General features: G+C 35.9%; 1 protein-coding gene across 6 annotated transcripts in view; it reads left to right on the top strand.

Annotated features, from left to right (window-relative positions):
- The window catches only part of RHOT1 (ras homolog family member T1), a 117,087-nt gene that overhangs the window by 40,975 nt on the left and 61,776 nt on the right, over nucleotides 1–14,336 (top strand). For all 6 annotated transcript variants that reach the window (XM_012726253.1, XM_012726254.1, XM_012726255.1 and 3 more), the window contains exons 2-8: nucleotides 1,090–1,148; nucleotides 2,692–2,773; nucleotides 5,601–5,644; nucleotides 5,875–5,928; nucleotides 6,081–6,133; nucleotides 9,299–9,407; nucleotides 9,718–9,819. In XM_012726253.1, coding sequence (XP_012581707.1) covers nucleotides 1,116–1,148; nucleotides 2,692–2,773; nucleotides 5,601–5,644; nucleotides 5,875–5,928; nucleotides 6,081–6,133; nucleotides 9,299–9,407; nucleotides 9,718–9,819 — 477 coding nt within the window. In that variant the 5' untranslated portion in view covers nucleotides 1,090–1,115. The remainder of the gene's footprint in view (nucleotides 1–1,089; nucleotides 1,149–2,691; nucleotides 2,774–5,600; nucleotides 5,645–5,874; nucleotides 5,929–6,080; nucleotides 6,134–9,298; nucleotides 9,408–9,717; nucleotides 9,820–14,336) is intronic.

Here is a 14,336-nt window from a genome sequence, read left to right on the forward strand (position 1 = left end):
AGGCATTTTGATCCTATGTTGGTGAGATGTTAATTTTTTTTTGAAAGTAATTTAACAATATCTACTGAAAACAAGAGGTCATACATCCTAATTTGAATTCCACTTCTGGGTATTTGTCCTGGAGAAATACTCAGTACAGCATTGTTTATAAAAAGGAAAACGAGCAAACTTCATTGTTAGGAGATCACATTAATAACTTATGACATCATATAACAAGTTCTTAAGCAACTATCAGAAATAATATAGGAGACAGTCAATGCTGGTTTTTAAAATGCAATAAAATATATAAAACACAATATTTAACATTTTAACCATTTGTTAAGTATACAATTCCGGGATATTAAGTACAGTTACAAAGCTGTGTAATTACCACTTTCTGTATCTAAAACTTTTTTTAAATTAATGTATTTATTTATGCATACAGAACTGGGGTACAGGCCATAGGTGCAGGGGCAGTGAGAGGATTCACCAGAGACAGTGGGGAGGAGAACAGGCAGATCTATGAAGTACACTGCTGTGGTCTGCCGCACCATGTGGGTCACCTCCGGGGCAGGTGGGCATCGAACTCATAGGGAAGTGGCTTTAGTTCATAGTGCTGTGCTTTAACCCCCTGCGCCCCCAGGGAGGGCTCTGTATCTAAAACTTTTTAACATCCCAACAAGACTGTGTCATTAAACAATAGCTTTTCCTTAACCTCACTCAGGAGGATTTTATATATTAATATGGAGTACTGCCCAAATACATAATTAAGTGGTAAAGAAGGAAAATAATGTGAATAATATTATTCTACTGTGGTAAATTAGAAGTGTGGGAAAATCAAGGAGACTGTATATCTTAAACTCTTAATGAAGGATATTTTGGAAATTTTAAAATTTAGTTAATATTATATTTAATTAGATTTTTTTGCTTTAAACAATGAATAATTGATATTTTTCTAAGCAGGAAAAAAGTATACTTTAAATATTATACTAAAACTTGGTTTTTGGATGCCAGATTTTTAACTAACAACAGACTTTACTTTGTGTTTTAGCTAAGATACACTCTATAAACTCTTAATTAAAATTATCTTTTCCTCCCCCCGCCCCACAGCTAGAGTTGGGAAGACATCACTGATTATGTCTCTGGTCAGTGAAGAATTCCCAGAAGAGGTAAACATTTTGATTTGTTTTTTAAAAAAATTAAGAAATTGTGTTAAATTCTTCCCTTTTTGCATGTTTTCCTTTCTGACAGTTGTGACTTGTTAAAAGTTTAGTTTATGTATTAGTTTATATAAGTACAGTATAGAAGAAAGACTCAAGCTAGATCTAAGTTCATCTAACTCCTTTGCATTTTCTACTTTTGATCCTGACTAGGACATTTGTCATTTTTATGCCTTAGTTGTCTCGTCTATGAAATGAAAATTGAAAGGGTTAGTAGATACCATCTAAATTGTGTAATTCTTTTTATAAAACAAAATGTTACTTATCAACCAAAATACAAAAAAAGATGATTCTCTCAGTAAAGTTGAAGTGATGTCTGGATTTCACTTGCCTTCCACCTGACACATCCCAGTCTTTGAGGGATTAGAAACTCCACGATTGTGACACACATATACGAAAATCTTCAACCTACCCACCTTCTTCATTTTACATATGAAGAAAATTATTCATTCCACCTTCATTACCTTAAAAGATTGTTATGGATCTTAAATAAGATAAGCTAAATAATGGTAGAGTGCCACCAAATATAAGGTGGTTTTATTGTTATTGACAACAATTTTAGAAGTTACACTCTGAGGATGCTGCCTAAAACTTTATTTTTTGCTTTTTTGCTGGCTGAGGTTTTATAAAGTTAGGACATTGTTACATGTATATGTAGAATAGGGTCGATGTAAATGGGGTGAAGCTTGTCTTTTATTCTTTTCACATACAGATATTACTAGTTCCACATTTACCCTGTCTTTACTTTTGTTTAGATAGGAATTCTGTATAATTTCTTTATTCACAGAAGAATTTGATGGGGGCAGTTATAACTGTAATATGAGCATTCATTGTTTTTCTTGCCTTTTTTCCCCCCTCTTAAATAATATAATTAAATAAGTAATTACTTATTTTGTGAAATGTGTGTTTTCATGTGTAACTTGTGGAATCATTCAATACTACCTAAAAGTTTTCTATGATAGATTAATTTGGTTTAAAATTGTCATTTTAGCACTGAACTCCTGAGTATGGATAGGGGTTTTTCACTGATTTAAAAAAATCATGCAGTGTTTCTTAAAAAAAGTAGCCAGTAAACATAAGTCTTTATCTTATGTAGCTAACCAGCTAACTTCTATAAGAAATTAATTTTGATAACTATTTTTTTGTTTGAAGATTGTTTTGGATTAACATAATTCTTCATTTGTAGACTGTCTGAAAGCTTTCAACAAAAGAGAGTAAAACTATGTATTTAAAAAATCTAGAGTTTGAAAAACCAAATTAACATAAGTATCATTTTAGCTAATCATGAGATCTGCAGTGTTCGTAGTATTTCCTGTGCACATATAGAAATGTGTATTTAAAAAAAATTCTTGTTTCATATCTTTGGTATATACTTGAATCTATGGTAAAGCACAAAAATAACCTTTAAAAGTATAGTATGGATAGGTATGTGTGAAAGAGATTAACAAGTTTGATTGATAAACATCTTCCTTTTTTATGTTTGCAAACAAAGGTTCCACCTCGGGCAGAGGAAATCACCATTCCAGCTGATGTCACCCCTGAGAGAGTTCCTACACATATTGTAGATTACTCAGGTAATGAATGTTCTCTTGTAGGTAAAGCTGTAGGGTTAATTTACTAGTTTTAAAAAACAACTGAGTTTTTAAAAATATTGAAAGAGATGTTGATCCTTTTTTCTTTTTAAGATTTATTTACTTATGCATACAGAGCTAGGGTACAGGCCAGAGGTGTGGGGGCAATGAGGAGAGTCACCAGAGACAGAGCAGGGTGCTCAGAATAGGCCTACTGATGAAGTACACTGCTGAGGGGAGCAGTGGGCGGATCAGGAGAGGTCTGCCACACCATGTGGATCACCTCTGGGGCTGGGATCAAACCCTGCTGAAGTGGCTTTAGCTTAGTGCTGTGCTTTAACCCGGTGCACCACCAGGGAGGGCCCCCATATGATCCTTTTTGTGTGTGTGTGATCCTTTTTAATCTATCAGTAAATGATCATTTACTATTCTTGTCTCATACCTCCTTGCCGGCCCACACTTCACCTAAAATCTCGACCATATAATTCTTTTCCCCTGGTTAACCATGTTGGGTTCCTTAATAATGAAAAACATGAAGGAATGCTTCGGCTGGCAAGTTTGCAGAAAGAAATTCTGGGTTAAGTCGGTGTAGTCATGATCTGAAGACTTAGGACTTTTGAATTTGAGAATTTGTTGAGTTTGAAATTTGTTCTTTGTCAGTCTTTTCCCCAAATAACACAACAGTTAATACATTTGTTAGCTTGCTTACACTATATGGTAAGAAAAACACATCTATAATTGCTTTTAATAATTAAAAATTTCTCTACACACTACTTTTTAATCTTTGGATTATTTAGCTTTGTTCTCGGACTTCTATTTAGAAAGGGATCATTTGTAATTGTAGTTGATACACCATGCTGATGATAAATGTTTATAGTGAGGGAAACTATGTGGGGGCAGGAAGTATATAGGGAAACTATCTTTGACTCAGTTTTGCTGCAAACCTAAAATAGCTCTAAAAAATAGAATCTGTTTTCCAAAATGGATTAAATTGCATTGCTGCTACTTTGTTTTGCTACACTGTATTATTCCTTCATCTATACTGAAAATGAAGTAGTATAACTATGCAGTCCAATATATACAAATGTGTTACAGATTTAAAATATGACTAACAGAAGTCAGATATACCCCAAGTATAAAATGCAAGAGGATTTACTTAGTATGAAAACAATTTTTAACTTTTTTGTTGAATAAATTTTGAATTTTGAATATTTTTGATATATTGAATTAGAAAACTTTTATCTATTTCCTTTTTTTAAGTTGACTTACAGAAAATTTGAAATTAATGTGTATTTTGCATTATATTTCTACTAAATAGCACTGTACTAAAAGCTGAGGGGAATAGATGCATCCTGTTAGATTTCATAACAAGCTCTGTTTAAAAACTATTCTTGGGCCCTCCCTGGTGGTGCAGTGGGTTGAAGCACAGCACTGAGAAGCTAAAGCCAATTCCACATGAGTTCGATTCCTACCTGCCCCGGAGGTGACACATGGCGTGGCAGACCTCTCCTGACCCGCCTGCTGCTCCCTTCAGCAGTGTACTTCGACAGTGTGCCTGTTCTGCTCCTAACTGTCTCGGGTGGGTCCTCTCGCTGCCCTTGAACCTTTGGCCTGTGCCCCACTTATGTTTGCATAAAATAAAATAAAAATAAAAACTATTCTTTTTCTGACATAAACCACATACTTAAGAGTCACTTCAGTATTAGAGTTGAAGCCATTACCTTTTGATTCCTCAACATATGAAAAGATATAATTTAGCATAATAATTATTAGGTTGTCAGAAAAGTCATAATGTATTTTTTTTAAATAAAGATTTATTTTTATTTATGTGTCCAGGAACTGGGATGTCCAGAGGTACAGGGTTGGAGGGGATGAGCAGGGTAGGAGGGGATGAGCAGGGTGGGAGGGGATGAGAGGATTCACTAGAGAGTGGGAAGCAGAACAGACGGATCTACTGAAATACACTGCTGAGGGGAGCAGTGAGTGAGACAGGAAAGGTCTGCTGCTCCATGTGGGTCAGTTCCTTGGCCTAGGATCAGACTCATGGTGCAGTGGCTGAGTAGCTGAGACTTTAACTCCTGTACCACCACGGAGACCCTATGATTTTTGCTTGAGAAACATAGAAAAAAATGTCATTATTTTTCTGACAGTTCAGTACCATTGTACTTAATTATTATAGTGATTTTTAATCAGAAATAACAGGTACTTATTTGAGAAAGTTATTGTAAGGGATCTAAATTAATGTCTATATTTGCTTTGTTTTCTATTGTAGCTAAATCTCTCCTGCACCTGTGGGATTTATAGTCCCATCCACCCACTGACATCCAGTTCTTGCCAGAGATATGTACTAAAGGAATTCTTTACTTTTCATTATCATGCTCCAGTTTTGCTTCTGGTGCCTGGTTAATATTACTTGTATCTGCTATCTAGATCTTAAACTATGTTGCTGAGAATCTCTCCTGACCTTTTGATACTGTGTTTATAGACTCTGTGCAGGTCTTTGACTCTTCAGCATCCAGTCTTCTAGAGTTTCTAATCTCTTTTGCCAGACCCTCTTCAACTCAGGATCAGATGCCAACCTAGATTATCACACAAAGCTTTCTCTTCCAAGCTTGAGTTATCCTCTTGTAGACTTTTCTTTCCATGCCAGCCACCTTCCTTATCATAGCTTCACATTTCCCTTCTCTTCGCTTGCCCTTGTCATTGCCCTCTAGTTTAGCACTACACCATGTAAATGACCAAGGAATGTTTTAAGGGTTATTAAGTGGTGGCCCTTAGTTTTTACGAAACTATTTAAATATGAAACCTTTTTTGACTTTGTCATTTGTAGAAGCAGAGCAGAGTGATGAACAGCTTCATCAAGAAATATCACAGGTGAGTTTAAAAATAGGGTTTTTATTTTTTTTAGAAGGAAAACAGTCCTGTAAATCTACCATTTTCATTCTCTCATAGGAAATTTTGACCTTAAAGGCGTGCCAAGTTTTGTTTTGTTTGGAAATTTGTTCTTCCTTGGACCCAACTATATTGACTAGTTGGTAATACAATATTACTGTTTACATTTTTATTATTTAAAAATAACATCAATTTGTCAATTTTTCTTGTAGGCTAATGTCATCTGCATAGTGTATGCTGTCAACAACAAGCACTCTATTGATAAGGTATGAATGTGTTACTTTTTTCCACTATAGTTAGTTAAATTTTAGTGCAGGCACTCAAAAATTGATCCTTAAATTAGAATTAGTGCTCCAAGGGCAATATTTTTCATAGAAGGTCTTTATCATGGCTTAGCTCTTGTTTATTTTCATTTTAGGTAACAAGTCGATGGATTCCTCTCATAAATGAAAGAACAGATAAAGACAGCAGGTATTTTTTCCTCTCAAATACTAGATGTTGAAAAATTTCAAACTTAGAAATGTTGCCAGAAATACAGTATAATTAACATCTGCGAACTGTTTGTTTAGATCTACCAGTTGTTAGCATTTTGCCACATTCGCTTTATCTGTAGTTCTCTCTCTGTTTATACACATATACCTTTTTTGGAGGAATTATTTGAGGCAGCACATATATTTAAGAACAAAACAGAAATAATTTTATTTTGTGGTCTATATACACATGTATGTAATCTAATAATTACATTATTAATGCTGCAAGAAGCTTTGTGGTGCATATTAACTCTACGAGTTGATGATTCGTATTCCTGGGGTAGGTAACTAGAAGTAGGTTTCTGGATCATATGATAGTTCTGTTTTTAGATTTTTTTTTTTAAGATTTATTTATTTGTGCGTACAGAACTGGGGTGCAGGCTAGAGGCTCAGGGGCGGTGAGAGGCTTCACCAGAGACAGAGTGGGGAACAGAACAGGCAGATCGATGAAGTACACTGCTGAGGGGAGCAGCGGGTGGGTCAGGAGAGGTCTGCCACACCATGTGGTCACCTCTGGGGCAGGCGGGAATCGAACTCATGCGGAAGTGGCTTTAGATTCTCAGTGCTACGCCACCAGGCAGGGCCTGTTTTTAGATTTTTGAAGGTCCATACCATTTCCAAACTGGTTGAATCATTACATTTCCATCAACAGTATATAAGGGTTTCTTTTTCTCCAAGTCCTCACCAGCACCTGTTGTTAGCATTTTTTTTTTTTTTGATGTAAGCCCTACCCACAAGTGTAAGTTGTTTTGAGTTGTATTTTCCTAATAAGTGATAATGAACATTTTTTCATGTCTGTTGGCCCCTTGTATGTCTGCCTTGGAAAAGTGTTTGTTCATAGCTTCTAACCACTTTTATATTTGGTTTGTTTTTCTGTTTCTAAACCGGATTAGTTCATTATATATCTTGGTTATTAACCCCTTTGAAATATGTGAGGTGGAAATATCTTCTCCCATTCAGTAGGTTATCCCTTTAATCTTATTTTATTTCTCTGTACAAAACATTTTTAATTTGATGTAAACCTAACTGTTTGGCTTTTCTCTTATGTCCCTTGCATTTGGGAGTCAAATACTCCATATTGCTTGTGTTTTATTTAATATATTTTATGGCTTTAGTTTTCTACATCCTACACTTGAATCCATTTTCAATTTATTTTTGTGTGTAGACTTAATAGGTGATCTAGTTTCATTCTTATATGTGTGGTTGTCCAGTTTTCCCAACACAATTATTGAAGAGATTTTCTTTTCTCTATTGTATAGTCATGGCTCTTGTCAGTAGTTAGATGCTGATACGTGTGTGAATTTGTTTTTGGATTCTTGATTCTGTTCCATTGATTTGTGCGCTATTTTCTAATACCATAGTATTTTAATTACTTTGTTTTCTAATATCGTTTAAAATCCAACAACATGATGCCTCCATTTTTCTTTTTTTTCCCCTCATATTCAGGATCTTTTGTGTCTCTGTGTACATTTCAGGTTTTTTGTTTGTTTTATTTTCTTAAAAAATACAGGAGTTCTGGTAGGGGTTACATCGAATCTGTATATTGCTTTTGGTTGGCTGTTTTTTTTTTAATATATTAATTCTCCCTATCCAAGAACATGGGGTATCTTTCCATCTCTTTGTGTGTTGTTCTGTATCTCTTAAGAGTGCCTTGCAATTTTCCTTATGTAGCTCTTTCACCTTCTTTGTTAAATTTGTTCCTTAATTCTTTTTCATACAGTTGTAATTAGGATTGTTTTCTTAATTTATTTTTCTTGTTGTTTTTATATAAGAATACAACAGATTTTTGTTTATTAATTTTGTAGCCTGCCAGTTTACTGAATTTATTTGTTGTTCCTAATAGTGGAATCTTTAGGGTTTTTCTATTTTTATCATATCATTTACAAATAATAATTTCATTTCTTTTCCAATCTGAATTCCTTTTATTTCTTGTTGTCTCATTGCTGGCTAAGACCGCTAAAGCTAAGATAAATCAAAGGGGTGAAAATAGAAATCCTTGGTTTATCCTGATCTTAAAAGTTTTCAGTTTTTCACCATTTAGTTTCATGCAGACTGTGGTTTTCTAGCGCATGGCTTTTATAATGTTGAACTATGTTATATACCCATTTTGTTAATTTTTTTTATTCTAAATGGATACAATGCCATGTCAAATGCTTCCTTTACATCTGTTGATATGATCATGATTTTTGTCCTTTTGTTAATATAATGTCTGACAGTAGTTGATTTGCATATATTAAACTATTCTTGCATCCCTATAATAAATCTTATTTGGTCACAGTGTGTGATACTTTTAATGTATTATTGCATTCTGTATGCTAGTAGTTTGTGAAGAATTTGTTAATAATTCTACCTTCAGAATTATTAGTCTGTATCTTTCTTTTTAAAATAATAAAAAATGATATTTAAAAATGACAATTAAGTCATGTCATTCCCCTACTTATAATCTTTCTGTAACTTCCCGTTTTAAGCTTACCAATAAAATGTGTTTTTCTTACTCAGCTGTAAGTCCATGTGTGTTTGGCCTGTGTTCCCTTCTTCAACCCCATTTGATACATCTTACCCTTTGCTCAATACTCTCTAACCACTCTGGTAAGGAGAACACCAGAATGCTTTGTTCAGCATGAGACCTCTCCCCATGCTATTCCTTCTTTCCCAGCTAACTCTTTCCTGGCTTTTCACATGTCCGATTCCATTTCATCCTTCATTCCAGAGTTCAAATGCTACCTTGTCAGAGGTTTTTCTCTGATTACAATATTTAATTAGCATTCCCAGTACTCTATCTCCCTATTTATTTCCTTCATATACTTAACACAGTTGGAAATTGATGTATTTATTTATTATTGTCTATTTTCTAATGTTCACTTTTTTAGGGAAAGGGACAGGGATCTTCTTTCTGTCCTTTGTCTTTAATTCTTAAAACATTACCAGACTTCTAATAAACAGATATTTGTTATATATGAACATGCCCTCAAGGGGGCTTGAACTGAGTATAGTAGTTCATACTGGGGAGATTAAGTTGGTTGGTTGGAATGGGTTATGATGTATACACTGCAATAGAAATCTAATGAGTTTTGCTTTCCTTACTGTTATGTCTTGTTTTCTTCAGGTTGCCTTTGATACTGGTTGGGAACAAATCTGATCTGGTGGAATATAGTAGTATGGAAACCATTCTTCCTATTATGAACCAGTACACAGAAATAGAAACCTGTGTGGAGGTATGTTTTATCATTTGGTTTTGAAGTTCAATCTTTGTGGAACCTCAGTCAACTGAGGTTTGCAATAAAAGGTGGGAAGACGGGGCAGAAAATATTTTCTGCCATTTGTGAAATTATGGAAACTAAATAAAACATGACTTAAAGTTGACATCTGAGCTCTCTGTATACATTAATATTGTGATATCCACAAACAGAAATGCATTTTTTCAGTTTCTTCAAAGAATCTTACTATTTCAAATTGATCATTTAAAAGTTGGTTTTAGCTTTCATAATTGCTTTCCAAATTTAAAAATTTTAACTTTCTTTTCAGTGTTCAGCAAAAAACCTGAAGAACATATCAGAGCTCTTTTATTATGCACAGAAAGCTGTACTTCATCCTACAGGGCCACTGTACTGCCCAGAGGAGAAAGAGGTAAACTACTTACCCCTGCCCCCCTCACAAAGCTACTACTAGGGGTTGGCATATGGCCACGACCAATATGGTAGTGATTTTTTTTTTTTTTAAGATTTATTTATTTGTGCATACAGAACTGGGGTACAGGCCAGGGGTTCAGGGGCAGTGAGAGGCTTCACCAGAGACAGAGTGGGGAGCAGAACAGGCAGATCGACGAAGTACACTGCTGAGGGGAGCAGCGGGTGGGTCAGGAGAGGTCTGCCACGCCATGTGGTCTCCTCCGGGGGCAGGCGGGAATGAACTTACGCGGAAATGGCTTTAGCTTCTCAGTGCTGTGCCTTACCCTGCTGCGCCACCAGGGAGGGCCCGGTAGTGATTTTTTTAATAACTCTTAAGTATTCTTCTTAACTACTGATGTTAAATTTTTTTGGTTATTAATAAGCTATTACCTTTTTAAGGTACTATTCTTTCTTTTTTTTTTTTAAACTACTTTTTCTTTAAAGATTTATTTATTTATGTATACAGAACTGGAGTGCAGGCCAGAGGTGCCGGGGCAGTGAGAGACTTCACCATAGACAGAGTGGGGAGCAGAACAGGCAGATTGACCAAGTACACTGCTAACGGGAATAACGGGCAGGCCAGTAGAGGTCTGCCATCCCATGTGGATAGCCTCTGGGACTCGAGATCAAATTTGCACTGAAGCAGCTGTGGCTTACTTGCAGTGCTGCCCTTTAACCCATTGTGCTACCAGGGAGGCCCTTTACTATTAAAAGTCATTCAAGTGCTGAGGAGTGTATTCCAGATCATATGCTTTTTCAGAAAATGCCATTAAAACAAACAGAAAAATTGGCAAGAATAACAACAAAAAATTCAAATACTTAGCTATTAGCTACCTGCTTTATTTCTAAAAATTCACGAAGTTAAAAATACACCCAGACACAAACCTGTATAGTTATTTGACATGGGTATAACATGTATTATAATGTGAATGCTCCCTTTTGTTTGAAGCAGAGAAATACAGTAACTCCTTAATGAAATAACTAAAATGTAACAGTTTGCCATACACTTAAAAATTTTCAATTTAGATATAACTCTCATAATATACAGTTCACCCTTTACAGGTGTATATAGTTCAGGGCTTTAGTACATTCACAGAGTTGTGCATGCATCATCATTGTCTAATTTCAGAGTAGCTTGAACACCTCAACACCACAAAAAGAAAGTCTTTTTACACATTAGCAGTTTCTTCCCCTCACTTTTGTGAACCACTAATCTTTTCTTTTTTCTTTTTTGTTGAACTATTAATCTTTCTATATCTATGGATTTCCCTATTCTGTTTATTTTGTTGGGTCATTGGAAAAATCATCACTTTTTTTCTGTTTTTCAAGCAAAAATGCGTCATGATTTTTCTGAGAACCCAATTAATATATTTGGAATAATAATTTATATAAGGTATTAAACAATATGTGGCATTTTGTGACTGGCATGTTTTCAAGGTACACTCAGTGTTTTACATCTTTTTATAGCCAAATAATACTGAATTACATGGCTAATTCTATACTTGTTTATCCTTTAGCCTACTGGTGAGCATTTGGTTATTTCTGCTATTTTTTTTTAATAAAATTTATTTATTTATGCATACAAGAACCGGGGTATAGGCGAGAGGTGCAGAGGGTGAGAGGATTCACCAGAAACAGAGTGGGGAGCAGAACCGGCAGATCTACTAAAATGCACTTTGGAGGGGAGTAGCGGGGGAGCCAGGAGAGGTCTGCTGCACCATGTGGGTCACCTTCCTCGCCAGGGATCGAAGGCATGCTGCAGTGGCTGGTGATAGCTTGATAGTGCTAAGAGTTAACCCCTTCACCACCAGGGAGGCCCCCTTTGCCCATTTCTTAATTTCTTCTTTCAGTTACTAAATTTTAAGAAATAATTGGTTTTTTGTTTCAGAATTTTTTTTTGAAATGTAGGTGATTGACAATCTTTAACCCACTGATCAGATATCACCTGCCATTTGTTTTTCTATAGCTTGTGAGCTCAGAATGTATTTTTTCCTTTTTAGTTATTGGAAAAAGTTCAAAAGAAAAAAAAATTTTTATGATATGGGCAAATTAAGATATTCAGATTTCATTGTTCATAAGTAAAGTTTTACTGTAGCACAGCCAGTCTTATTCTTTAGTATGTATTGCTTGCTTTGGCTCTACAAAGCAGAGTGAGTATTTGTAACAGAGCTCCTATGCACTGTATGTGAAGAGCTGCATATACTGGCACAGTTTTGGGCAGAACTCAACTATTAGTATTACTGCACTGTGATATTGAGTTTTTTTACTATCAGAACATTATCATGTGAAACAGGAAGGGGGTAAAGTGGATTTTTAGATGACAAAAGCAGATATATTTTCATTTCTAGCATTTTGGCCTTTGATGCAAGTGCAAAGGAAATTTCATAGTCTCTCTGACATTGTATGTGAGGATCTTCCACCTAACCTTCAGTCGAATTGACCTGCAGTGAAATGACATGCGAGCAGGACACTTATCAAGAAAAGACACAGGCCCTCCCTAGTGGCACAATGGATTGGGGCACAGCATTATGAAGTTTACGCAGCCACTGCAATATTAGTTTGATTCTTGGCCAGGGAGGTGACCCACATGGTGTGGCAAATATCTCCTGGGCTGCCCGATGCTCCCCTTAGCAGTGTATTTCAGTACATCTGCCTGTTATGCTCTCCATTGTGCCTCTAGTGAATCCTCTCACCCCTTGCACCTTTGGCCTATATCCCAGTTTTATATGCATAAATAAATAAATCTTTAAAAAAGAAAAAAAGGGGGGCCCTCCCTGGTGGTGCAGCGGGTTAAAGCACAGCACTAAGAAGCTAAAGCCACTTCAGCATGAGTTCAATCCCTGCCTGCCCCGGAGGTAACCACGTGGCGCGGCAGACCTCTCCTGACCCGCCCGCTGCTCCCTTCAGCAGTGTACTTCCTCGATCTGCCTGTTCTGCTCCCCACTCTGTCTCTGGTGGGTTCTCTCACCCTGCGCATCTCTGGCCGGTACCCCAGTTCTGTATGAATAAATAAATCTTTAAAAAAAATAGAAAGAGGCCCCTCCCTGGTGGCGCAGCCGGTTAAAGCACAGCACTAAGAAGCTAAAGCCACTTCAGCATGAGTTCAATCCCTGCCTGCCCCGGAGGAGACCACATGGCGTGGCAGACCTCTCCTGACCCGCCTGCTGCTCCCCTCAGCAGTGTACTTCGTTGATCTGCCTGTTCTGCTCCCCACTCTGTCTCTGGTGAAGTCTCTCACAGCCCCTGAGTCTCTGGCCTGTACCCTAGTTCTGTATGTACAAATAAATAAATCTTTAAAAAAAAAAAAATAGAAAGAAAAGAATCTAGTATAATTTTGTAAATGCCTTGTAAGCAATGAATGTGCTTAAATAAAAATATGTTTATGGATTATGTGTCAGTCTTGGTGGTGTATGTACACAAAAGGTCATTTTCATAGATGAAAGGTATAAAATCTCACTGAATATAAGCATTAACAGATGAACATTTGCAATTCATTTTCATGATAGACAGAACTAACTTTGAACCCCAGTTAAGCAAAATGTTACCTCTCTAAAGAGAATTCCATTCTTCAAATTAGTACATTTGTATATACTCTTAAGTCCGATATATATATATATATATATATATATATATATATATATATATATGTTTTGTTATTATTATATTTTGAACTTTGTCAGTTATTTAATTTTGTGTAACTTTTTGTGGAAATTTGATTCTCATTTTATGTTTATCTATATAATATCTTTGATTTTACCTCTTGGCTCACAGAACCTAAAATACTTGCTATGTTGTCTATACAGAAAAAGTGCTGACCCCTCATATAAGCAGACAATATGTGTTATCTCTTAATCTGATCCTGATTTACTCTCCCTTAATCATCGTGGCTCAGTTTTCCTTAACTAAAAATGTTTTTTTCTAACTTCATCCAGTATTTCCCAAATTTGCCTCATAATAGTTGCTGCATGTACCTGTTACAAACATATATTCCAATCTGGCTCATCTATCTTACAATCAAGGAAATTGGGAGCTAGTCTCATAGAGTTTGCCTTTGAGTCCTTGGCCTAGTGGTACATTAATTCCCTTTATTAGTTTATCCTTGATTCTCCAATTGCTATTTTTTTCTTAGGTGTATTATTAGAACTGTTAATCTTCTAATGACCCCCACCCCTTCTCCAGTCCCATAGAGTAAAGCATGTACCACCATCTGGTGTTTGTTTCTTAGATGCACCTGCCTGATATAAAATCCAAAACTTAAATACTATACCTTGCTTTAGATAAGTACAAATGTTGAGTCTAAGCTTAAACCAGATGTTCATTTAAAAAAAAAAACAACTTTTAATGCAGATTTGGAATCATTTTAGTAAAAATAGGAGGGCTTTAGGCCCTCCCTGGTGGTGCAACGGGTTAAAGTACAGTACTGTGAAGCTATCCCCAACCACTACAGTACAAGTTCAGTCACTGGCCAGGGAACTG

Source organism: Condylura cristata, unplaced genomic scaffold, assembly GCF_000260355.1.
Source record: "Condylura cristata isolate star-nosed mole 26May11 unplaced genomic scaffold, ConCri1.0 scaffold00017, whole genome shotgun sequence".
In the NCBI taxonomy this organism is placed as follows: domain Eukaryota; kingdom Metazoa; phylum Chordata; class Mammalia; order Eulipotyphla; family Talpidae; genus Condylura; species Condylura cristata.